The 26,970-nt window shown below is 39.6% G+C and overlaps 1 protein-coding gene and 1 long non-coding RNA gene across 2 annotated transcripts in view; one reads left to right on the top strand and one right to left on the bottom strand.

Moving 5' to 3' along the window:
• Positions 1–24,546, top strand: part of ZNF704 (zinc finger protein 704) — a 104,448-nt gene extending 79,902 nt beyond the window's left edge. Inside the window, exons 7-9 of the mRNA XM_033051075.2 lie at positions 654–758; positions 6,369–6,463; positions 8,047–24,546. Coding sequence (XP_032906966.2) covers positions 654–758; positions 6,369–6,463; positions 8,047–8,158 — 312 coding nt within the window. The 3' untranslated portion in view covers positions 8,159–24,546. The remainder of the gene's footprint in view (positions 1–653; positions 759–6,368; positions 6,464–8,046) is intronic.
• Positions 15,688–26,970, bottom strand: part of LOC116992002 — a 23,434-nt gene continuing 12,151 nt past the window's right edge. The window contains exon 4 of the long non-coding RNA XR_004416965.1: positions 15,688–25,571. This is a non-coding gene — a long non-coding RNA (uncharacterized LOC116992002). The remainder of the gene's footprint in view (positions 25,572–26,970) is intronic.

Below are 26,970 nucleotides of genomic sequence, written 5' to 3'. Positions count from 1 at the left end.
TTCGAAGAACATAGGACTCCAAGGAGCCCAGGAGTCCTTCAAATACTTGCTTTAGTTTAGTATTTCAAGAGCTGTTTTTGAATCAAAAGGATGATTTACAGCTCCTTGTTTTTGATAGGAAAAACTGTTTTAATTGGGATGATTGTTAACATTTGTCTGATAAATGAAATGGACAACGCTTACTGCTAATCACTGCCATCCAAGAAGCCTTGCTATCCACACTAAAATTGTGTCAAACAACTGCCATGAGTTTAAATGTGGCCCTGTTTATCACTGTGGGACAGGTGATCATCTGTGAAGTAGCTTTTTGCTTCTTGCTGGCACTGTTTCTAAAGTTACTTGTATGCAATATTTGATTTTGTCTGCTTTTTTAGCAGCTCTAGCTCTTAGAAGTTTTCTATGGATTCTTCTGAGAGCAATCATCTTTCTCTAAACAAGGTCTAAGAACAGTGGTATATATATAACTCTTTCCCTTCCTTACTAGCTTATCCATGATTATCCCTCTCACAAGGGTAAAATGCTTGTCACCATGGAGTTTTTTCATACCCTGGAAATCTCTCACAGATTTACCATTTCAAGGAATGAAAGATCTTTGAAATGCTTCAGAAGAGGAATGGTTCTTCTTGCTGGAATAATACTTTCTTTTCACACAGGCCACTCCTCCGGTGAACATTCCAGGGTCAGCAAAATTCACTCCCAATGGCAGTAGCTTTAGCATCTCTTGGCAGTCGCCTCCTGTTACCTTCACCGGCATTCCAGTAAGTGCACATCAAAAAAGGAAAGAAGGAGAGAAAAAACGTTTTTTAGATCTTTTTGCTTTCTTTTCACAGTGTGTAATTATGGAAGTAAATGTAAAGTAAATATAAAAAATGTAAGAGATACCAAAAAGAAACAAACATAAGCCTGAGTTTGCCAGCATAGATGTTTTTAACACCTTTGTAACTCTCTTTATCAGTGCCATTGAGTTATTTTTGCATCAGTGTCTACAAATAGACAATTGAATCTATAGTATCTATAGTATATATTTTTTAAACTATATACTTACAAAAGAACATTCTGGTAGGTGCAGAGCCTGGCACTATGTACTTCTTTTTTGTGCCACTAAGAGATTTCTTAAAAAACTAGATGGAAAATCAGTCTGGTGATAGTTAGACTAACAGGCCAGTTGGATCCAGGCAGTGGGGCTGTTACTCTGAAGATGAAGCATTTTTAAAAGGAAACTGAAAGAAATAATAAAATGAAATGCAAAGTCCCATTTTAGTGGGATAACAACTACAAGTATGTAGCCCCTACTGATAGCAGAAAAATGTTGTTTTATACAGGAAATATGTTCAGTATCTATTGCATTTTTTTTATTAATACATATGGCAGTTTGACAGCTTTTTATTGAGGATGTATATTAGATTGAAATTCAACACTGACCATTTCTTCAAAAAAGCTGGTGTACAAGGCCTAATTCTATGAACAGTGATGCTAAAATCCTAAGGCATCAACAGGACTGCAGAAATGTGATAGCTTAAACACAGAATTGCAGTGATTCTAAACGTACCACAGTGTAGGTGTGGTACTGTGGGGGGAGAGAAAAATCTTTATGGAAGAGTTGCAAGGGATTCAGCTTGTAGTGTGTGATGTGGAGACTGCTGAAAGTAAATGCAAATCACTGTTTATGAGTAATGGGAAATTTTCTCTGTGATGGATATAAATAAATATTAATGTGAAATATCCACATTTTATTGGAAAGCACTGTTTTCATGATAAATTGATATTCTCTAATCATAAACCTTTTTTATGTCATACCATCTCTTTTAATATTACACTTGATGAATTTATGAATTTTGAAATTGTGTTATATAAGGCACAGTGCTCATCCAAAGAACCATATAACTTTTTTCCTCCTGACAGTGTATGTTAGACAAGGCGATAAGAGATACTATTTCCCTCCTTTCTCTTCTCCAAGTGAATCTCCAAAGCTTCTTACTGTCAACCTTTAGCAAATCTTGGAGATTTTCTGCAGAGGCTGTGGCATCCTGCAGAGCTGATAAAAATGAAAGTGACTGAATCAATTACACTGCACTCTGCCAATGAATATTTATTAAATTCCATCAAGGAACAACTAACAGTGAAAGACATCATGCTGGCAGCAATTTCAACAAGAGTGCCTTGACAGAGTGTGCTATCCGCAGAGTTCCCTGAGAATTTGATTTCCCAACAATGGGGTTGATACGGAGTAATTATGAAACTGGCTCCTTTTGTGGAGTAGCAGAAACTGGTGCCAGGAGTGTTGGGAATCTAAAAATGCAATTAGTCACATTGTAAATCAGACACTTAAGAGGACGGGATTAGACACGTATGCGTCGAGTTTACTTGTTCTGGCAACAGCGCTGATCTGTGCCTGTAGAGTGGAGAGTTCTCAATAGAATTTAAGAAATGCTAAATCACTTTCTGAGAATTCAATGGAGATGGCAATGATTTAAGTACAATTTGAAAGTAATCCCAATACAAAACCTGGGGAAGCAGTGATGCAGAATTATAAACTGCTCAGGGAGCCATGTGAACTGCCATTATAGCTCTAACAACATTTGTAAGGCTGTTTAGCAAGGCAAAAAAGAAGAAGAAGAAAAAAATCTTCCAAGTTTGCACACATTTGACTACTTTGTCATCAGTGTGATCATTTATGAGTTACAAAGGCTTGCCTGCAGTGAAAAAATTATGTGTAGTAAGTGAGGCTGCAAATACAAATTTATGTTAAACACCTGTATATTAAAGTTTTATTTCTGTTTCAAAGTAAATTACATATTGCTTTACAAATTCAGGGGTCTGGCAATTCCCACCTTACACTGAGTGTGGGTACTTCACCTACATTTAGACTTTCTCCTTCTCTGGTGGGGTTTATTTAAGGCTGGACTGTGTGACACAGCCAGCATAACAAACTCATGCAATTGTGACACACATACATGTGATGAGACACATATCTGTAGTACCCAAGGGAATCTCAGAGGATAAGTCCAAACCATTACTTTTTGCCTGACCCTTAATATTTAAGCAAGTGGTTTTTTAAAATGGCTTTGGAATACTTTTCTGGCCTGGGCAAACCACTGAGTGGGAAAGGATTAGGTACAGATTTGAAAAAGTGCATAGGTCTACACATTTTCAATATAGTCTTCTTTTACGTTTACTTTTTTGACACATACTGGAGTGTTTGCCCCTTTCATTCCTGTAGACACAATTTCAATGACACTGAGCATTTCCTGCTTTCTGTCCTGGGTACTGGGATGTTCAAACACCATGAATTGTATTAAGTCCTTGTTTTCAGAAAGTCTAGCAGATCAGCACTGAAATTCCTTTGTAAATATGGGTGTACTTGTCAGCAAGTAGCTGAGCACCTCAAAACAACCCGTATGTGCTGCTGGATCAGTTGGGCTCAGTATGTGGCTGCTCAAGGCTCAAGAGTATGCTCAACATCTAAACACAGGCATTTATTTAGACTTCTTCTAGTCATGAGGGAGGAGAAGTGGCCATGGTCACTTGGTCTGTTCATCCTGGAGAAGATGAGACTGAGGGGAGACCTTGTTGCAATCTGCAACTTCCTCGTGAGGGGAAGTGAAGGGGCTGGTACTGATCTGTGCTCTGTGGTGACCAGGGACAGGACCTGAGGAAATGGCCTGAAGCTGTGTCAGAGGAGGCTTGGTTCAAATATTAGAAAAAGGTTCTCCCCCCAGAGGGTGTTTGGGCATTGGAACAGGCTCCCCAGGGGAGTGGTCACAGCACCAAGCCTGGCAGAGCTCAAGAAGTGTTTGGAGAGTGCTGTCAGGCACTCTTGGGGATGTTCTGTGCAGGGCTGGGAGTTGGACTCAATGATCCTTATGGGTCCCTTCCAACTCAGGTTATTCTGTGGTTCTGTGAGTAGGGAACCTTCAAACCCCTTTATGCTATGAATCATGCATAGGGTTGTTTCAAGGCAGATGGGAAATAGACTTTTTCATACCATTTTTCTAAGATAACTTTGCAGGTGAAAGGTTCAACGTTGGAGCCATTGCAAGATGGTGTTCTCTGCATGAAGCAAAAAGGACAGACTGATTGTTGTACCATTCGAGGCTGAATTAGGAGAATAGATCAGCCACAGCCTAGGGATGCATGAGGAGAGTGAATTAAAAGATGCAAATGGCACGAGCCATGGTGAAGTCCATATGTCTTGGTACTGGAGAACTTAGCATAATGACCATGTACTTTTATGTAATGTGGGGTAAAAGTCTTCCTCTATGTCAGTATGGTCTCTGCCGTCTGATACTGACTTATATCTGCCTGTTCATAAGACCCAAAAAGGTTGAACAAGCAAGATCTTTGATAATCTGGTGCTTACAGATCACAAATCTCTGTAACCACAGTTTCCCCCCCAGGAGTTGTAACAGGTCTTTGCCTCAAACAAACAGCATTATTTTACTCTGCATTAGACAGCACTTCAGACACGAAAAGCCTCCAAGGACAAGGATTGCCTTCTCAGGGCTTGCTCTTAATCTGCTCTTAGTGTTCCCTACAGAGAGCAGCTGACTGGTATTGTTTAGACCTGCTGCAAAGCCTGTCAAAATACAGCTTCAGTGCTGTGTAGCTGCCTTGGTAGGCAAGTCTGTGGAACCATCATGCAGAGACCCTCTCAGGAGAATGTGAGGGAGGAGTCTCCACACTGCAATTACTGTTCCAGCCTGATCTCTACTTGGAAGTAAGCAAGATAATTGCTTATAACATAGGAGGCCATCCAAGTACCCTTCTGTTCAATGACAAGCAGCTAATATATTGAGTGTCAGTTACTAGTGGTAAACATGTAGTAATTTCTGGTTTTTAAAATGTTTCTGAACCCTAGAACAATGACTGGAGATCTCTGGTTACTGGTAATGACTGGAAAACTGTACATGTACAAAACAAAACTGTCTGGTGCATGCCAAATACTACAGAAGTGCTATTACTTTGCATTTTATCTTCAGTGTTTCAATCATTCTTAGGTAAAACAAGGAAAGTGGTTGATAAAAATTTGAAAAAAGTAGCAGAGAACAACCTACCCTCAGTATTCTGGAGGGAAAGAGCAAAAGCAGCTAGTGTGGTCTTTGGATGTACAAAACATGGTAAGCTGGCAGAGAGAGAAGAAATTTCTTCCAAGTTTCGCAGGTATATTTTTGTATATCAGTAATGGTCTAAGTTTGTTCAGAGTGTGAGCCACATGCACAGTTAAATCAAAAATTTCTCTTGCTACTAGCCAAGAGTAAAAGTTAAAAGAGTGTTTGCACTCAGTTACAACAAGCATTAGTTTTTTGCTACTGTGGAGTACCTTTAAAATAGACTTTGTATCAAAAATCAAAGCACATACAGTAATTCTCTTCAAGTGAGGTCAGTCAGTTCCCGCTCTTCCAGATATTGTAAAACTTCAAAAGGGCAGGAGGGAAAAGTCATAGCAGTGTAGAAAACTATGACCATGTCTGCAGTTCCTAGCAGCAGGAGGCTGACTACATGCCCAAATGAAGCTTTCTACATTTAATATGCAACAAAAAAAATGAGTGTTCAGAATTTTTTTCTGATATTTAAGATGTAAAGTGGTTGTGGCCTTCACAAAGGGGAAAAATGAGACCATAGTAAAATAGTTTAGGTATCATTTAAGGCTAAGCTTTATGCCGTGCGATTGCTTGAATGGTGTTGCCCAGCCCCATGCTCATGTAGGAGACTTCTTTGAAAGTCTCAGAAGACCAAACTACACCCTTCCCTTGGAAACATTCACAAAGAGGACACCTGCTGAGAGGGTTTACCGTGCAGAGTAAGGAGATACATCTTGTTAGCACCTTTGATCAGAAGGGCTGGACTGCACTCCCTGCCTTTTACACCTTGAGGGGTGCCACTGTAAGTGCTCTTCAGCAAACCCTCTTCTCCAAGGGTGTCTCTCCACAGTGCCAAGTGACAGACAGGAGCAACAGGTGAAATCCCTATATTTCATAGGAGATTATTGGTATTAGCACAGGACAGAGTTTATTTTTCCAGTTATTTTCTTTGCTTAAATTGGAGAAGGTTTTCCTAACAGCTCTTCAGAGATTTTAAATAAGAATGAATGTGTTTCTTGTCTTTTCCAAAACTTGCAGTGATGCTGTTCTCTATTTTGAATTTCTCTAGGAGGATGACTGGAAATACAGGGAAACAAAGAGGAGCTAATGCAATGTACCTAATGTTAAATAAACTTAGAGCTTAATTACGTTTGTATGTTATATAGTCATCTTTCCTGGGTATCCTTGCCACCACGCAGCATGATTTATGTTTTCTGGGAAAAAGTGTTTATACTGCATTCATATGTGTATGTTCTTTGTAAGCAGCTTTTTTGTCTGTATTGACAGGTCTCACCAACCCATAATCGTCCTGCAGGGAGTGGAGAGCAGAAACAGTCCCACACAGTTCTTTCATCACCGCCTAGAGTAGCATTTGGCTTGAGGTATGGGACCACTTGCTCCTGCTGACACTACAGCCTCACAACCTGAAGGGCATTCAGTAAATAAGTTGTCAGTGGCCAGAGAAACAGCAAAAACCCACTGCCAACCCTGATTGCACTTGTCAGGCAGGCTCTTGCTAGAGCTCTTCAAAGTGAGCATTCAGAACCTATTTTTCTTTTCACTACCATCAAAGGTAAAGTTCAGCTGCAGTGTGTGGCTTTGCACTTTTCCCTGAAAGGCTGGACTGTCTTATGTGTTTATCACCATTCATTCAGAATGGTATTTGGCTTTCATTGAACTATAAAATCCCTGTCTTACAATAAATTAGATCAAGGCAAAGCTTTTTATGCCTTGTCTTCCTAGATATAAGCTGCATTCATTACCATTAAATCTAACTGATATTTGATCAGAATCTACTTTGAAAGTGTTTAAAAAGGGTAAAAAATCAGACTGTAGTACTAAATTTCTTACAGTAAAGAAACTCCTTATTTCTTGTAGTCCTAAAGATGACTGTACCCTAAAATGAGACAAAAAGAAGATTTCATGCTTTTCATTTTCTTCATGACTCTCAGATCAATGGCACATGCTGCAAACCAAACTTGGGATCTTCCTGATTCATGGATTGTGCCCATTAATTAATGTTCAGTTATCAGAAAATGTGTGGGTATGCAAGAGAGGGATCCCATGTGTGCCATGCAGCATGTAAAACAGATATTAAACAGTTCTGTTGGTACAATTACTTTGTCTGAAAATGCCAGGACAGATGGCATTGCAGTAGTGAATGTTGGATTGCTTGGTGAAGCATTGCTCCTCAGGTTTGCTGTCTTGCTGTGTACTGAGTTTTTTTAAAAATCCATTTTAACAGTTACTTGGATCATTTTCTAAACTTGTAATCTTTTGAGTGTGGTTGTAAGATGGAAAACAGGACAAGCTTTAAAAGCAGGTGCTGCCCACCTTGCTGGCTTTGGGGACCACAGAAAAGGTACACACAAGAATGTGCTGCAGGTGAGAGCAGGGGTTAAAACTTCCCACTCACTTTGCTGTTTTCAGTCAATGAGCTCAGAGCAAACTGCAGGAAAGACCAGCAAGGTTAGGAGCTGGTAGCTTTTCTCTGCTTTGGCATAGCTGATACCTGCTGGTGGTCAAGGTCTGCTGCTCTGATCTATTTCAGATATTTTTACCACAATTCTGCAGCACTTCAGCCTGAAGTGGCCTAGCTTGTATTGCGGAACAGCTATGACTGCCCATTACGGCTTGGCACTTCCTGTGGCTAAAGTATAATTTACTAAGTCCATGTTTAGTTGGTGGCTAAAATCAGGGCTGTATGTTCCTGGGATCATCCCAGGAGCAGAGGAGCAGGCCCAGCAGCTGCTGCAGAAGCTGTGGAAGCCAGGCGAGTAGAAGGCCTGGTCCCTGAGAGTGAAGGACTCATGGCCATACATGTGTCTGTTGCTTCATCAGCTCCCAGCTGGAATGAAAACAGCCCAAATCCCCTGAAAGGCCATTGAGTTTGTTGTCTTGTCTTAGGGTGAAAAGCAAAACTGCTAAAGCATCTCATTAACAAGCTTCCCTTTCTCTCTGACAGGAAGCCTAGAGGGGAGGGGAAGAAGTGTCGGAAGGTCTATGGGATGGAGAACAGAGACATGTGGTGCACTGCCTGCCGATGGAAGAAGGCCTGCCAAAGGTTCATCGACTAACGATTGAAATTATGCAGAGGATTTGGGGAGGGGGAGGACAGCAGCCAGATGCAGATTGCTGCAACTGCACTGTATCACTTCCCATTTTCCCCTCCAGTGATGTGGTGTTGGGGGTTTTGGTTTCTTGGGGTGTTTTTTTGTTTGTTTTTTTGTTTTTTAAGAGCTTTGTATTTCAAAATGAAGCACTTGTAGCCAAGGAGAAGCACTAATTAAAACCTGTGTGGAGCAATAGAGCAAAAAAAAAAAAAAAAAAAAGCAAAACCAAGACTACACAACAAAATCTGTCTCAGTAAGTGTGGAAACCAGAGCAGCTATTAGTGTTCTTCTGTAAAAGAAAGGAAAAAGTTAATTATTTTGCTAACTCTGTGAGCTGCTTGCTCCTTAGGATCATTTTTAACCATTTCAGTCTCTCTGCTGTGAACGTCTGTATTTGCTAAACTGAACAATTTTTCTTTTCCTGAAACGAAGATCTCTTTTTGAAAGCTTTCTAATAAACACTTCAGAGTCATATAAGCTACAGTTTTCTCAACAAAAGCTGTACTAAGACTGGAGACTGCTAAACAATTCTCCTGATACAAATGATCGTGATTATATTTTTGAAAAGGGCACGTGGGGAAGAGCTGGGATTTTCATTTGTTTGTTTATAGGAGAAAAGTAAAGCTGATTTTGCAAGAAGGACAAGCAGCACTCCTGGAAGATTTTTAAAAGAGGCACAGATCAGTGGAGTGGAACAAAGTAATTTAAGTACCAAATTGGATTTTGATCCTCTAGAGGAAGAAAAGCAGCAATGGCAAGTCACCAGCAGATACTGTCATGAGAAGTCTGAGGAAAGAAATACGTGATGCTTGATTGAAACCCCAGAATATAAGGGGACTCCAGGAGCTTTTCTTATTACTCTCCCCTTTCTGAGGGAAGATGAACAGTTGGACTGGCACAGCTGCAGGAAGCCTGTGAAGAACTGGTTAATGCAGCCGTTAGGATTATATGTAATACCTAATTCAGGGACACGATCCAGCCCAGCAGTTCTGCTTTTGCTTCCTTTTCTCTTATTTCAGAGATCATTGTTAAGATAATGGTTCATTCAGCTTTTTCTTTTAAAGCTACTAAGATTTAGTTGATGCAAAAAATTGATAGAGAAAAGAAAATACCCTCTTTCTACAACATCATCTCAGAAAAAGAAGTACAACAGCCGAGGAGCAACATATTTGTGGTAAAAGACCATTTCTTAACTCATTTTGATACATGAATTAACAAGTTTCTCTATTTGCAGTACTTGGATTGATTTGGGTATTTCGGTTTCTCTGTCCATTAGGAAGTATACACTGGAATGCGGCAACCTGGTGTTCTGTGTCCACTTGTATCAAATTCCTGTTAATTAATGATTATTTCAATGCAAAAATAAAGGAAGGATTTACTAGGAAGTGAATGTATATGGCGAACTAATACTTGCCTGTTAAAGAAAACAAGACACTTTAAAAAAAACAGACACAGAAGCAAACCTTTGCCTATTAATAGAGGCATGAAGGGCCACAAATGCCTGGGTTATTTTTTTTTCATAACAGTTGAATCAATTGAAATTAGACCAAATCTTTTTCTACTTTTTTCTTTTTTTTTTTTTAATTGTTTAAGCTGGCTCATTCTCATAAGAGGATATTTAAGTATCTAAACAAATTTCTGAAATCTGGTCCAAAGTTCACTTGATAGCTTTATTAAGTGTGCAGTGCTGCTTGTGTCTATGTAAAAGCACAGAATAACAATGCAGTTGTTTGTAATATACACTATGGATTCCATAGGGTAGCAGTGAAAAGAAAAATCCATAATAGGAGCTACTGAAGGTTATCATCTGATTTTCTATGAACAAGTTAATTGGGCAATCAGGTGCCTAATTTGAGCATGCTATTTCTGCAGTTATTTACAAATTGTGTAATTTACATGCGCAAGTGGCAAGATACGCTTGCATGCATGAAATTACTTGATTTTTTGCCCAGTTGTGTTCCTTAAGTCACAAAAAAAAAAAGAGAAACAGACTTTGAAATCCAGTAAGACCCTGAGATATATACATGAGTGTGTATGAATATTTTTGTGTGTGTGTATATACATGTAAAACTATCTATATTATATAGTTTTATATGTGTATATAAAATCTGAAATTAACTGGGAAGAGAAAGATTGTTTTCTTTACAAATAGAAGAAAAAGATACTAAGGGTCAGTGGATACACATAGACACTGTATTATCTTCTTTCCTCTTAGGAAAACATGGATTTTCTTTACATGTTGTATTTTTTCAATTTCCTCAGTAAAATACCTCATAGTAAGTCTTAGACATTTCATCTTCAAACACTGGGCTTGCTGATGGTGTACTTACTTTGATAGATCTTAAAAAGTTTGGGACTTTCCCAAGATATTTCTGCCAATTTGTTCCCCACCTCCCATTTTAAAAGCACTCCAAGACTATAAAGCATTCCGTAATTTGACTGTTGTTGGACTAACAGTATTTGCTTATACATTTGTTGTTCACCTCTTTTGCTTTGTAAGATTTTTTTTAAAATAATGTATCAGATTGTATATTGTTTCTATAATGTCATGACATTGTGAGCACCTTCCTGAGGGCACTTTACGAATTATTGTAATAAGATTATTCTTTATAAATTTCTGCACAGAAGAATGGTTTTGTTGCCAGACCAGATTGCCCTCTGGTACAAACTGAATATGGATTACATAAAGGACTAAAGCCACAAACCATCAAAACTGGAGAGAAAGTTGGCTTTAATGAGGCAGAGAACAGAAGGCATTGATAAATCCTGCCAGGAGGAAGCTAAATTACCAGTATTTTTACACAACCTTTAATCAGTGGTTTATATTAAATCAGTTTTGGATCTTATGTATGGCATTTTGGTTCATAAGTAGGCACTTGTCGAGGTACCCTGTCTGAACCAAGGCCCCTTGGCCACACACAGAGCGTTCTGCCATCACTTTGTGCTTTGAACTCCAATTAACTCACGTTGCACGAGCAGTTCAGCGCCTGCCCAGATCCCCTTCGTGATCCTCACACAGCCAGCAAGAACAGAAATGTCAGCTAATCCTTCTTTCTACTGGCAGTACTCATCATAACCTGGAGGAATCGCTTCCATTTTTCAGTCTCTTGCTTCTGTGTTGTTTTGGGCTGCGTCGCTGTCCTCCTAACACCTGCTTTATCTCACACTTCTGCACTGACCAGTCCAAAACAGTCAGATTCTTTGTTCTACTGAGAGGAGCTAGCCTGAGTGCTGTGGTCATTTATTGTCATCCTACATGCCAGTTCCAGTTTTTGGTTTCTCTCTGGGAGGTAGGTCATTATCTCTGACTCCCCTCAGAGAAGCCAGAAAGAATGTCTTGAACACATCATGCAGTGTCTGTCTGTGTGCTACAGGGATTTGGACATGGGTTCATCTATGTTAAGAGCCAGAACTTGATATAAAAATGTAAGGATCTGTTTTATTGTTAATAGTATTGACATTGGTAACAGAAATTGGCAACATCAGTATCAGAGTGGAGATCAACCATACTGATCCCAAATATTTTTCTTTAGGAGTTTCCTTGTTAGAACAAAGCTATTTCCCAATTCCCCGTTCACCCCCAAAAGATCTGGAAAATGAGATAATTTTAGAAGTGGGAAATTTTAATGGCAATTTTTAATATTGACTGTTCTCCAGCTGCTCCTCTGGAAGCTATTGAACATTAAAACTCAGATCATCTTAATCATAGAATGGTTTCTACACAAAACAATGTGCCTGATTCTCTAGTGCCTTGCACAAATGCAACAGGATATATAAGATGCGAAGTGAGTAAAACTTCTGTTCCAATTTGCAAGTTTACACTTTTAACCAATACCAGTCATCACCTAGCATGTACCTGTTGGCAGGTCAGCCCTGCTTGTGTGAATTAGCTGAGCAGAATGCCTGTCTGTTGGATTACTTTTCCCAAATCCTTAGCCTGGTATGAACATCAGCTATCTATCTGCAAGTTCGCAGCAGTCATTGGCTATTGCCAACATCACCATCTTTACTCCTTCTCCCTTTTGTTTTTCACAATAATAACTAGATAGGCAGCACAACAGGAGGTAAAGCTTTAGCCAAAAGTTCTTGTAGAACCTGCACGATAGTTTCCAGCGCCATGCAATGTCCCAGATGTTCTTGGCACTAATTTCTTCTTGTCATTCATTCTGATCCAGTACATTGGGATGCTTTTCTATTGCTTGCTGTGGCCTGGGACCAGCTAAAATAGCCCTGTTGAGAATCCAGGACAATCATTGTTAAGTGTCACACTACAAAGTGATTTCTTTGTTTTGCTGCCTGTGAATGTGTTGGTATATGATCTGAGAAGCAGGACATGGAATTAGAAGCTTGCTAGCCATTTGCAGAGATGTTGGAAGTTGCCAGTGAGGCTTCCTTCTATGGGTTCAAAGTTAGAGGCATCTGCTGGAGAAGGTTGTGCTGCACCTTTTCTTAGAAATATTTTGATACGCAAACATTTGTAAAGCTTCATCTTACATTCTATTCAATCTTCCCTGTGAGGAGGTAGCACTGGGAACTGAGAGCAGTATGGAGTTTGGGCTTTCATCTGCATTTGTCAGGTTTTTCTCATAGATATAACCAGGCAGGTTTAAGGTATCATAGTGTAGATTTTATTCCAATATAAGTTCAGCAGAGTTTTATGGCACCTTTGGAAAATACCTAGAAGGAAGTAATGGGCAGAATTCAAGCTGAGCATTTAAATAAACGTATGTTAGATGGGAGCAGCCTTTCTTTACATCCATACGGAGCTGGAAAATCTCCAAGATTGCAAAACAGCCAATGTACACCTATACTTGAATGTGCACACTTGAACTGCTCTTTCCATCTTGGACTGCAGTGCTTTCACACTGACCGTGTTCTCAGTTCTATCCAAATGCAGGATTTAAGGAGGTGTGTGTCTCCACTTGCAACTGTTTGAGCTTATTCCTCAATAGAGAAAGCATTCATTATGTTCTTTGTGCTTCACACCATTCAGACCAGCTGTAACAGCACTGCAGAAAGGCCCTGGGAACAGAAATCAGGCTGATTCTGATGGCACCAGCCAGAAGAAAGTACAGGTTGCTCTGATGTTTGCTCTCACAGCAACAATTTGTTCAGCTGGTGAAATAGAAGAGACTAGATAAATTTAGTAACAAGCTGGTGTTCTGCTGGTTTTTGACACAACACCTAGAATGTTTCTCCTGTATTTGAATCTGAATGTGAGATGTCTCATATACCCTTGACAGAAATAAATTTAGCAATATAAATGCTCTTTCAGAATTAAATCTGAATTCTTTGTGTAATTAAAATCTAACAATGGGCTTTGATATTCTAAAATGTTTGAGTGTTAGTATTTACTGTTTGCCAATCCTCTTAAAGATTCAGGTTTGATTCTGGAGTCCTTAACATAGTATGTGATACCCAGCATAAATTCATATATGATTTGTAATGGCAATGGCCAGATAAACAAAAGTTATTAAAATGTTTATAAAAAACTGCCTCTGGAAGACAGGAAAAAAGAAAATAGTTGAAACAGATTTCCTCAGGGAACGTGAGAGGGTTGTAAAGGCAGGATGCGGGTTTGTTTGAATGGAAGATGTCTAAGAAAATTTTTTTTTCTATTTTAGGCAAAATTAAAAGAGCAATATGTCACTACTTGAATTATTAAAATTAGAATAAAGCACTGATTGGTGAACATGATCTTACTTAATGCTGTAGCTTAGGAAGTTCCAAATAGAAAAAAAAAGTTGTATAAAATTACAGAAAATTAGCTTAAACCATAATCTAATTATAATGTAAATCTATACATTTGTGTAAATCTTTTCAGGATCTAGTGTAAATATAAGGGCTTCTTGTCTACAAAGTTGCTTGGTCAAAACATGCTTTGTCTGTAATTGAATTACTTCTTACCAAATGACTTCAGCAAGCAAAAAAGCAGTATGTCAATATGATATCCTGGAGAGTTGTGTACTGCACTTTGCAAAGGGCTAGTTCTACCTGAAATTCAAAGAAAACATGTCACCACATATTATTTGTCGTATCTGCAAAGGTATCAGCTTCAGTGAACCCAAGGTTTTGAATTGGGCTATCTAGGACTTTGAAATTCCACAAGTTCTGCAAATTCTCAATTTTGCTTTATTTTTACACAGAAAAATCCTGTTTGATCCGTAATAATCTTTTCCTATCAATTCTTTTTCTGGTGTCCAGGCACTCTGTTTTGCAACTTCCCAAATATATATACTGAAGTGAATAAAAATCAGCATCTTCAGTGTTAGGAACAACAAATGTAAATAGCATTTGCATGGTATCAGAATTTTTAGTATCAGTGTTTAACTGTAGTAATTATTTCCTAGAGTGATGCCAAGAAATCTTTCAGGGAATGGGAGCACATGGTCTGTAAATTATGAAGTACAACTGCACAGACATAGAACTGCTGGTATTGGAATAATGAATGTAGGCTTAGGTTCATCAGAGCACTCAAATATGTGTTTACCTCCACTTGTGGAGTTTGTTGATGAGACTCCTCGTGCTCCTGAAGTTTGGCACACATTTTAGAGCTCCTCTGAAGTCAGGCCTTGGCAAGAGCAGATACTCCTGTAGCTTTGTCTGAAATATGCACTTTGTGGGACAATCTACCTTTTCCTGGATTTATGCAATTTATCTTGTGTTTAGAGGACCAGATTACAGAATTCTTTTTTTGTTATGATTGTTTGCATTGCAGAAGGGAAAGTGAGAAAGAGATGAGTTCAGCTGTACATTTCAGCAGGCGAAAGCATTGTTCAGTTTGTAAAAGGTGTGTATTTGACACGAAGCTCAAAGAAACATTAAATAAATTTCTCTTGTTCCATCTGTATTCCCTGTGCACTCAACACTCCTCCAGGCAATTGGAGGCATAAGAGCTCTTGAGTATGCAAAAAAAAAAAAAAGAAGAGTTTACCTAAAAACTTTAGGAATACTATGTTTTTAAGCCACAAATCATGTTACCTATGTGTAATTTTAGTGTTAGATAAAATAGACAGCAGCCTTATTAATCAGGTGCAATACTTACAAAGGGCTAAATTAGGGAAACAAGTGATGTGTGTTTGTACATCACTGCAAACTGCACTGTCTGAAAACTGACTTTTATAGCATTGGGATCTTAATACCTCTCTGAAATTATAATGTTGGTATAATTTTATAACTGTTCATTATACATTATGAAACAGGATTTGGGAAATCCTGAGAACTAAAAGGAAGAGGGGGAAATTGTAAATCACATAGACTAATGGTATGTTATTTTACATGACGAAAGTAAACTAAACACCTTTACAAAGCCATACAAATTCTGGATTATTGAAAGAAAAAAAATCTACTTCCCTTGGTTACAGAGATAGTTTAGTCTGAAATTTCCCTTGATTTGTCTCTTTCATTTTCTCAAAGTTTTTGGGGATTTTTGTATTCTGATGGTGAAAACATTCCTAAATTGCCAGTATTTGGCTTGAATGGTATTATTTTGAAAAAAAAAACTTCTAAAATTGAGTTTTTCATGACAATGTACAGTCTGAATGAGACCATGCAACATGGTCTGCTCCAGTTTAAGTAGAGAGTTCATATAAGCAGAAGATTACAGGAAAAGATTGTTTTGAGGATTCATTGCTCAGTCATGAGAAAGATCTGAACCATCAAACTAAAAGCTCCACTCACAGGTTTCTTCTCTCCATCTGCACTGCAGGGTTGATGGAATATAGGCTGCCAAGTATGGCGTATCTATCTCACTACTGTTTGGGGGATTTTTTTTGCTGATAAATAATGAAATACAGATCATCTTCCCATCTCACTTACTGTTTTTGTCTTGTGCTCCAAGTCGAGATTTAACTGAAAAACAGAAATAGTCAGGTCTGTTGAATAGAGACTCTTTGGTTCTTTCCCTGTTTCTAACAAAGGGCAAAAGTACAAATGCAGAGACATTAGTCAAAAGGGGGTTGAGCCAGTTGGGCAAACCTGAAAAAAACTCCTCAGAACTGGATCCCAATAGGAGGAAACTAGTCTTAAGCAGCCAATTGCAGATGTTCTGTGGTTGATTTTTGGTGTTTTAGTTTGTTTGTTTTTGTGAATTACAAATCTGATAAAAAGTCTTATTTCACAATTAAGAGCAGAATGCAGATCATGTTGTAACGAGCTGAGCCCTCGAAGCAGTACAGGTTTCTCAGGAAAGCTCAGTTATTCCCATTAACAACTTCATTGACAAGGGCTGCTCACACAGGTAATGGTTGTAGAACAAAGGCACATGGGTTTTCCTCTGTGTACTTTCCACTGGAATTGAGAGTGTGAAATTGTGAATCTCCCTTTCTCAGGGCTTGAGAATTGTGCATTCAGCTCTGTGAGAGGGATGGATACAGAGGATACCTCTGCACATGTGCAGGGCTCTTGGAAGAGTTTCTAGTAATACCAAAGTATTACTAGATACTCTGGATGTGTTACTAGCGACAGATTTAAGAGCTGTTAGGCTGGTGGCATTCAGGCTGTAATCTGTCCTGCTGATACCAGCCCCAGGGAGAAGAGGCATTCTCAGTGTGGGATCCAGAATAGCCAGCCTGTTGGGAAAGGAGCCACCACCATAGTCCATGTGCTGTTGGTTCAAGTGCTGCCTTTGCTGTGTCCAGCTTGAGGAAGGTTGATTATGCACCTGCATTCATGACCTGTTCATATATAGAACACTCTTTTGAAGAGAAATAATCTCTTTTTCAGTGATTAAAATAAACTGTGGGATAGCTTTTATGTTACAGAAAGTCACTGAATGGGTCACAGCATTGTCAGACTTCAAATGAGGCACGGTTGTTTCCCTCCTTATAGAGCCACGCTGCAGCTCTCGTGGGGGCTCTCCCAGAGCCCTGGAGCCTTAACCAAGTTTTTCCTAAAGATTTGCTGGAGCCCAGCACTAAGCCCTAAACCAAGTTGGACCCCCAGGTAAAAGAGACTCTTTCCCAACTCTTGGACTTCCTAAGTTAGTGTTTTACTAGTAGGCCTTTATAAAGGGAACATTGCCCCATCACTTGCCTCTGGCATTTCTAACACAGCACCATCCACTGCTGTGTTTGCAAGGAGCCAGACATTAGAAGAAGTTTGGGAATATTGTTTTACATTTAGATCTCTGCATCCTGTGTCAGACTGTAGTTCCACAGCAGGTTAAGGTGACACAAGCTTGTGCTGCTGTTGAAAAAGCTCTTCCTGTCCTCAGCAGAGACATTTCTAGAGAGAAGTTTCCTGAGTTACACTGGCTTGAGCGAGTCCTGTAAGTGTAGGTCTGTGTAAAATGCTAGATGGCCTGCTTGGTCTGTGCCCCTGATCTTTCATGGAACAGGCATGGTAATACTGCCTTTATCCTCCTCTGTCTTCTCTGGAGTCTCATTAAGGACCTGAACTTGCAGGTACCCCTACAGCATTAAACTCAGGAGAGCTCCACCTATGGCTGGTGGCATTGATTTTGATATGAAACTAAATATATAGGGGAAAAGAGAGGAATTAGATCAATAATTGTACACGCAATGAGTCTTAGGACTGCATCTTAACTGTGCCATGATTTTGCTAAGCAGATATTGGAGAAGTAAGGGATGTGAAAAGCAACCTTACTGGACCTTGTTCCTCCCTGGAACCAGTCTGGAATTATTCACGGTAATTTCAGGCCCTGCAAGGTTTATAAAGGGGTTGGGAAGTCATGACCTCTGCTACAGAGAGCCAGGCTATCCTTCTCACCCAGATGTGGGAACAACTAGGAAAGATCCTCAGCTGCTTTGCTAGTGCAGTTTTTCACCCTCTTTTTATTACAGTTTCCATTTAATAGTGATGGGAGTGCTGGGCAAGAGGTAAAGGGTCATCGCGTAACTGAAGAAAGAGGACATCAGCATCAATTGCACTGTGGGTTTTTTTAACTCTTAAAAAGCAAGCATGTTTTCTTGTCACTTGCTATCCATATTGTCTCATGTAAGAAAAGTATTTCCATCATAGAAGGGGGTGAATTTAGCACAGGGTAAGCAGCCGTAGGAGAAAAACCCAATTGCCTAGTTATTGAGTAGAGGATTTCTAAAACATTGTGCTCGCAGATTGCAGTATTTATATCCACACATCCTTTTTTCTTGCTTCAGTTACAAAAGAGGAATACCTTACTGCATACATTGTTCTTCCTTTGTTTCCTATCAAATCTTGTTTCAGAGACTATGAAGTAACTTCTTCATGAAAAACATTTTTTCTGTATGACTATTTTTAGAACCAGAGCATTTCCTCTTTCACTTCAGTGTAAAATTAGTGAGCTTTAATTTGCTCTGGATTGCACTTTATATATTTTTTTCACTTTCTGGGCCATATATTTTTGATATACAAAACAGTAAAGATTTTAATTATCTAGTTTTAACTTGAAATTAACCACAAAACTAAGACTTTTTATAAAAATGCAAGTTCCATAAAATACAGTAAATAATCTGTTTGGGTCAGAGACAGTTTTTAATGATACTTTGAGAAATATTATAGCTTCTGAAATTATTTATCATTTGGTAAATTCAATACATTAATGGATATCATGGTTTAAAGTGGAATGTGAATGAGGAGACAAAGTTCTAGACAGTAGGTTTCCTTATATGCAAAACCTGCATTAGTTTCATTGATAAGGGTTTAAAAAAATAGCCTAACCTAGTTTAAAGAAGTGTGAAATTGTTTAATAGGCTAGTTTAAAATGCCAGGAGCTCATAGAAATTTGGAAATTAGTTTAACTGAAGCACCCAGGAGCTGTTTCTCCCCGTGCTGACGCAGCAGTGCAGTGTGAAGCCCCTGGGCTCTGCAGGGGATGAACTCGAGCTGGTACAAGGCACAGCAGAAGCTGTAGGAGAGTAGGGATTTTCCTGCTTTAAACAGCAGCTCTCCCAGCTTGCAGGCCCACTGCCAGATTGGCAATAGTATTTCCATTTGGTTTTTCCTGACTTCCCCACTAGTTTTGGGAGCTAGTGTCCTAGAGACAATCCTTTTGTTCCTAGGTGAATTAATGAACTCATCTTCCCTCTGGTTTTGGTGTTAAGCTTACAGCACTCACACTGTTGCGTGTAGTTTATCTTAATTTGTAGATGCCAGTTAAACAAAGAACAGCTATTCTGCCCCAGCACAGAATCCTTTTAAATCTTATGGAGCATGCTGAAAAATAAAGATATTTTTGATTTTTACTTTGTCCAAACTCTTTATTCCAAATCACACGTAGAAAAGTGGGGGAAACAAGGCACATAGCAGTGAAGAGGGGAGAGACAGTGATGCTCATTTCCTTCCCAGGGTGAATCATTTTTGGGCTCCCCTCTCCTGGGCTGAGCGTGTCTGTGCATGGACCATGCACAGCTTGGAAGTCATGTAAAATCCATCCTTGCAAAAGCTCTTTGTTGGCCAGCTCCCAGAGACCCCAGTTCCTTTTCAGAGGCTTCCAGACATTCTGCTCATTTCTACATCCTTAGGTAAAAGTAAAAGCTACCTGCTGCTCCAATAACCTGGGGATAGTTTCACCTTGGACTGCAAATGTATCACCTTGCCATTTTTAATCAACCTGCAGTTCTTCCTGCAAAAGATGGGCATGATCCAGGTATTGGTGTGTGCTGCAAAGCTGTTGTGTCCTTCCAGGGACCACCGGGAGTCCCTGCAGCAAGGCAGGCACACTGCCAGTGGTGTGCAAGCCTTGTGCTTAACATCAATGGTACCTGTGCTGAAGAAAAGCATGGACTGATGTCGCCTGTCCATCCCATCACAGAGATGAGGGCTGCACAGCATGGCTCAGGTCCTGGAATTATGGGGCAAGTTAAGCTTCAAACCTTTATAGTAAGCACAGGGTGTCTGAAAACTCAGTCCGTGTTTGGCTGAGGAACAAAAGCAGTGACAGGCACTGTCCAAGGTTGTGTTCTGTCAGGCAGCACAAATAACAGTTCTGTGGTTGCTGTATTTCCATGCATGTTTGAAGGAAGGCTTAGAAGAGAAGACTTGCAGATCCTTCACAGTCTGGTTTGATTCTGCCCTCTGGGGGCAGCCTATGGGCTGGTACAGCACATTTAGATAAGGGGCTTCCACTGACAGTGACTTAGACATAGCAAAAAACTGTTTCTCATAAGAAGCAGGTGCTTTTCTCATTCTTGCATTAAAAACACACAACAAAATGCCACCATACAGAACTTCATCAAATTCTCACAGTCCCCTGTAGTACCAGTAGCTGGGGAGAACTCAAGAATTCAGAGGACCTTGGCCATAACTCATCAAAAAGCCTCTGCAGTCCATTGCCACTGAAAATTATTTAGTGCTGGATCAAAGCCACCCAGACTTGGGCCCTCCAAAATTCCTCTGAGAATTTTGCTGTTATTTCATTTGAAAAAAAGTGTTAAAATCTTTGTGTCTGCATAGGAGTCAATTCTGCCTGCTGAACCTAGAGTACTTACAATGGACTTCAGTTATCTTGGGAATCATTCTCAATACAAGATAGGACACTCCAAACATTTCAGTTGTTTTTCTTAAACAAAATTAGCAATACGCATATTGATGCCTAAAAGTTGATGAAAATAATTGAGTTAAGGTACTGGGAAGTATCTGCTTGCACCTGAAACTTTAAAGAATGACTACTGAATTCATGATTTGCTAAGCATGAGCTCCTAAGTTTTACCAATGCGCTAAAAACCAGCTTTGTACAGAGTGATTTTATAAAAATTGAGAAGGTTTGTTTTTTTCTCAAGTTACTCAAGTCAAGTAGTTCAGGTAATGAAGAATTTGTTTCTGGTCAATGCATTTTAGAATGAGCAAATCTCATCCTCTTGCACTTCTAATATTCATTGTTCATATGAAAAAAAAACTTTACTACTTTTCCATTTTCCGGTGAATGATCAGTTCACTCTAAGCAACAGGCAATGTTCCTGGATTTTAGATTGCAAAATAGGCTTAGATAATTTTACTGTCCTCCATTTGAATCTGGTTATCTGATGCTTACTTTTTTCTAGTTTCAAATACGCTTTTGTGCAATTTCCATAGATACATAGTTGAATAAAAATTGCAAGGAAGAATCTAAGTCAAATGCTAAGTAAAAATCAAGTACATGAAAGAAACATGAAAATAAAGAATCATGAGAAAAGTCGATCCATTGCTGCATTAAGTATTTATAGAACACATTGATTAGCAGAGTACTGATCTTTGTTAAAGTTATATTTAAAAGCAGACCACTGTGTTTTAGTGTCACAAGTGATAAAGCAATTTTTCTTCAGAAAAAGTGCAAATGGAAAAAAACATTAAAGTAGATCATTTAGACCAAGATTTTCTCGATTTAAGCCCATTCTGCCTGTTACATTACTGTTGTATGTTCAGGAATGCTCAGGACAACAGACATTCCTCATGGGAAGCAGCTAGGTTCCAAAGTCAGCTAAGTAAAAGGAAAGTGAGCAAACTCATAGGATTTTCTCAGTACTAGCTCAGCTATTGCAAAAAGAAGACCAAAAAAAAAAAAAAACCAAAACAGCAAAAAAGCACTACTCACTCCTGAACTAGAATTTCAGCAGTTTAAAAGAACCATGTTTTGATCTACTTCACACACCGTAGCTAAACCCAGGTTTCTGTTGGTTTGCTTGTTTGTCTTTATGGGGCTTTTACTTCTTAATAACCCTCAAAGCAGGAGGGCCTGTTATTGCCAAGATGACCACAGTAGAATCTCTTGAAATCCTAAAATACATTATTAGAGAAACCAGAGACTTCAAATAAAAAACTACTTAAAATTATCTCCGAAAAGCAAAAAGAAAAGTTAATTCTCTATTTGGGAAATGCCATTCAGCTACCATTAACTCCCAGGTTGTGTGTTTAACTGACATCCTGTAGCTTTGTCAGCTCACATTTTTGTTAAAAGCAGATGTGATTAAACTACATAGCAAAGGACCTTCCTTTGCTCTTTGTAAATGAATGTATACATACAAACTATGCATTTTCACACAGCTGCATACTGTATCTTGAATCACTTCAACCTTTCCCCTCTGTTAGAAACCCCAAAACTGGAGTTGACCGTGCTCCCTTCCCCTTAGGCAGATATTTGTCTCCTTGTTTCTGCTCTCCAAAAACCTTTGATGCAGGACAGAGGAATGCTGAGCTGCACAGCCCAAGGAGCAGAGTGCCTGGGGACCTGTGGCCAAGTCAAGGACCTGGCATACTCTGGGAGACCAGTTTGGGCTCCCAGGCCCAGCGTGGCCAAACACAGAGGTGTGGCATCTGTGCTCCCTCTGCCAGAGCTGCTCCAGCCCCAGCACCTCTTGCACTCTGGCTCAGCATCCTGGACCCTGGAGTCATCCTGGAGTGGGGCCAGCAGCTGCTCTTACCTGGGCTCAGGAGGAGTTTTCAGCCACACTCAGCCCAGTTGTGCCAAGGAGAGGACACTGCCCCTGGGCTGCAGACCCCATCCTCCCCCTCCCAGCCTTTCCAGCCATTCCAGCAGCCCAGGTTCCTTCTGACCAGCTCTTCCCCGCAGTGCCCTGCAGCGCGAGGGAGGCAGGGATGGCTCCTCAGGGCTGAGGTCTCATTGCTGAGACCTGCTGTCCCAGGGAAAGCTGTGCTCCAAGGGCTCAGTCCTTCATCCTAATCACTGAGGGGCTGCAGGGCTGGGATGTGCAAGGGACAAAGGATCAGAGCTTGGGTTTAGGGTACCTTCTGTTGGAAGGGAGCCGGAAAGATGGAGAATGGATGTCTTGTTCTTGTAGCCAGTGTAATTAAATAAAGGAAAAAGATACTGCATGCAACATTTCTTACTTAAATTTTGGGTTATTGCTGTAATAATATACATCAGCCCAGTCTACTTAATGAATGAAGTGTATTTCTTAGGCTTTATCCTACAGGAAGAAAGACCAAAAAAGTAGAAGTAATAAGAAAATCCTTGCTTTAGACTAAAGCAAGCACGGACTCAACAACAAAGAAAGATTTTGTTTATATGCAAACTGTTTAAATATTTGATACCAGTATGAAGGCAGTCATATTCTTGTGTATCCAGAGATTTGCACTCATCTAGGTTATGTTAATTAAAAATATTTTGGTGGTATGTATTTGTATCTGAGGGGCCAAGTCTTTAATTTTATATTATTTACAAGAATTAGTGTGGCAATTACATTTTTCCATTTACTGAGCTACCTGCCCATGCTAGTTGTTCATTTGCATAAGGAATATTTCCACTACTTCAGAGCGTTTTGGATGGTTATTTTCAAAGGGAAGCTGCCCCAGAGGGTTCCAAGGATTGTCTAGTGTGAGTGGGAGGCTCTCTGGAGCAGCAGGTCACCCTTACCAGAACATGGCCTGGCATTGCAACAAACACACATGGATTCATTTCCCTGCAATCTGCAACTGCCCAGTGGGCCTGGGGTAGCTCCAGCTGCAGTCCCTCAAATCAAAGCTCTGACTGACTCTGTCAGTCCTTTGCTGTCACTTACTATCACAAAGTTAACTTTTTACAACGAGGAAGAGCTTCCAACTCTGGCACTGATGGAAATACTGAATACTTTTAATATATATATATATATTTGGAAAGTATTTGAATAGTGTTTTGTCTTTTTTTATACAACTTTTAGCCAAATAGAAAAATTCTGATTATTACTTCTGTGGATACCTGTCCAGCTGTAAATAAACTCATATATTCAGGCACATGAACCTGAAGAAAAAAATAATAAGGACTGTTCAGGGGCTATGCGCTTTGCTAGCTCCTGGTTCCTTTGTACATAAGAGGTAACTGTTTAAATGTTGGGTGGGGTTTTTTTAATTTACTTGTCGTTCCTCTAAAGAAAGAAGAAGAAAAAAAAAACTTTTGACTTTTTTTTCTCTTTTCTGAGTTAATACAAAGATTTTCTAACTTTTTACTGCAGAAATGGATAAATACCTGGTGCTAAGTGAATGTGAGTCAAACTGGCCATAGCAGATACACCAGTTAGAATGCACTTTTCCTGTGGCACACAATGTATTTTCTCAGAAGGGACCTTCAAAGGACTGTCAGATGTTTACATTTCTTCTTGTTGCCCCAAATAGTTTTGAATATTCAAATAACTTCCAAAAATAAAGTCATAGTCCATTACTGATGCGACGAATCCGTACATTTAAGTATCTACAACAGCTTTGTACAAATACCATTTTAGAGATAGTTGAAATATTGGGCTTTCATACTTTGTAATGCTTTGATGTGACAATAAATATGCTGTTGCTATCTAGTCTAACCTCATTGTAGACCTGTAACTCCCTGTTTCTGGTTATGTCATGAATTGCACTGGCTTGAATTCAGCCAAATACTGACTGTTCAGCTGAAATACTCAGACTGTTATGATGTCCACAAAACATTAATTAAATGCACTTGTATCTGACTACCATGGAGTATGTCAAATTATTCATGTAATAAATCCCTTGTGTATAACTTTTGTTAGTTGATTATGTGAACTTCAGTCCTTTCACAGCCATGAATGCCTGTGCCTCAACCAAGGACCAGCTGCAGTCAGTGAGTGATAACCTTTGCATCAACTTGGTTACAAGCAGGGCTGATTTCCTTCCCTTTCATCAGAGGGCTGGAGTTTACACACTGTGAGCTAAGACACACAGGACAGGGGTGTTGAATTCTAAGTTTTGCCCCTGTGAATTTGAAGCTCAGCCTTTAGCTGATGACTGTGTTTCCCACTTCCAGGCTCACGCTGCTCCTCCTGATGCATTCTGCAAGCTGCACTTGCTCTGGCACTGGGGAGCACAGCATCCCTGTGCACAGCAGGGAGCAATCCTGATAGCAAAGGATCGTTTGGCCGGGATATGCCTTCGCCACAGTAAAGCTGATGAAACTACTGCTTGAAACGTGCAAGCTGGAGAGGCATCCCTGAAAAAAGGAGTAGTTTCTTGGGGAAAAAAAAAAAAAAGTATAAACTAATACCATTTCTGTCCAAATTCTTGACTTGCCTTCCAGCTTTGTTAGGTCATATTTAGATTTTCCTTTGGCGAATGTGTTCCAACCTACTGCTGCAATGCCAAGTCCAATATAAACAGCAAGGCTATTAAACTTAATGAGTGGTTTAATCACTCCTCTTGTGCTCGCATTTTCCTCCCTTCCAGCAGCATCTCGTCACCACACACGCACGCACTCGGTCACCTGTCCAAAGGAAATCCGTGCACGAAGCTGTTGGAGCAGAGGCTCCGCCCTGGTGCCCAAGCCGAGGTCCCGGTCCCAGTCCCGGTCCGGCAGCCGGGCTGTCCCAGCCATCCCAGCAGATCGGGCACTGCTGGAGCGAGCAGCGTTCATGCAGCTGCTGGTGGGAGAGCCAGCTGCCTTCGCAGCCCTGTTCTGCCACGCAGGCACTCAGAGCTGTCTGACCTGCATCATCAGAGCTGGGAATCCTAGGGCTGATTCCTGTAGATATAAAAAGGAATGGATTTGAAGTCATGTAATTACCAAGGAAGCATTTCAGTGATATTTCAGACTTAATTCCACTAATTAAATGCCACTTTAAGAGATAATAATCTCTCTGCTGTAATTGATCTTTCTGAAGACAGATGGGCTGTCTTCAGAATTACAGTACTCATCATGTTTTCTACATTAAAGGGATTCCATTTTAGACCAAAACTGAATACCTGTGCTTCCTTCCCTCCACTCCTGCACAGGTTTTGTCTCTTTTTGATCCAGTTCTGCACTAAGACATGACTAACTTAGGTGCATTTGGTTCAGAAATACTTCACAACCTCATGTACTTCCCTGAGAAAATTTTGAGACAAAATGATTCAGTCTCTACCTGCATCAGTAACTTCCTCTAACTTCATTCCTTGTAGTAAAATAATTTACTAGATCCAAATTTAGACTTCAAATAATCTTAGCTGCAAGAAAACAATTTCTGCTTAAATGACCTGTGCATTTTACATTTTGCATGCTGCCATCATCTTGTTTTATGCTACTACATTTGAGACCTGTTCTCCAAATGTGGCCTTACAGAATCATTGTGTTATAGTATTGTTTCTGATGTGAAGTCCTAATGGAAATCTGCTGCACCAGAAGCAACTTTTTAGCAATGCAAATGTAGCTTAGAGAACAATAATATTATTTTGGTGGCCTTAACTAAACATATTATTTTCTAGTTTATTTGCTTAAACTGCCAACTTTTTTCTCCCTCTCCCACACACTCATTTCTATGAAGCCAAGAAAAATATTTATGTTTTAAAATTTTTTAGAAGATTAAGCTACACTTCTCTTTTTGGCTTACAAAATAAAAAGTAAACATTATGCGAAGATTTATGTTCTAAATTTAGCTTTGGAGAGGAAAAAGAATTTGCATCTTCCTGAATTATATTTTGCCTGTTTATCCCCAGAAGATACCACTGTGAACAGTGTGGTTTCTTTTTCAATTTCTGGGGAAGGAGAAGACTTTTCAAACACATTTATTTCAATTCAAGGCAAATTACAAGCAAATTTCTCATTACTCAGTCTCAGCTTTGCCTTGTGATCCCTATTGTAAAGTCTTGCTCTGAGACAAGACTTCACAGATCTTTTTTTTCACGTTGTAAAAAACCGAAAGTTATGGGGTGGTGAGAAAGGGAGGAACCACTACCAAGGACTGGATTAAACCACCAAGGTTGTTTTTAACCAAGCAAAGCCATAGCTCCAAATCTTGTCTCACTCTGACCATCACTAATCTGTCAAACATCCCTTTCAGTATTTTTCAGTAATATGTGAACATTCCCCTTTGGTGTTGGCTAAAAGCAAACTTAGCCATCCTTCCCAGGCTTGTAAACTGTTAGTTTTGCAGGCTTTTTAGCTT

The sequence above is a fragment of the Catharus ustulatus genome, chromosome 1, assembly GCF_009819885.2.
Source record: "Catharus ustulatus isolate bCatUst1 chromosome 1, bCatUst1.pri.v2, whole genome shotgun sequence".
Classification (NCBI taxonomy): domain Eukaryota; kingdom Metazoa; phylum Chordata; class Aves; order Passeriformes; family Turdidae; genus Catharus; species Catharus ustulatus.
This window is presented reverse-complemented; position numbering and strand designations above follow the sequence as displayed.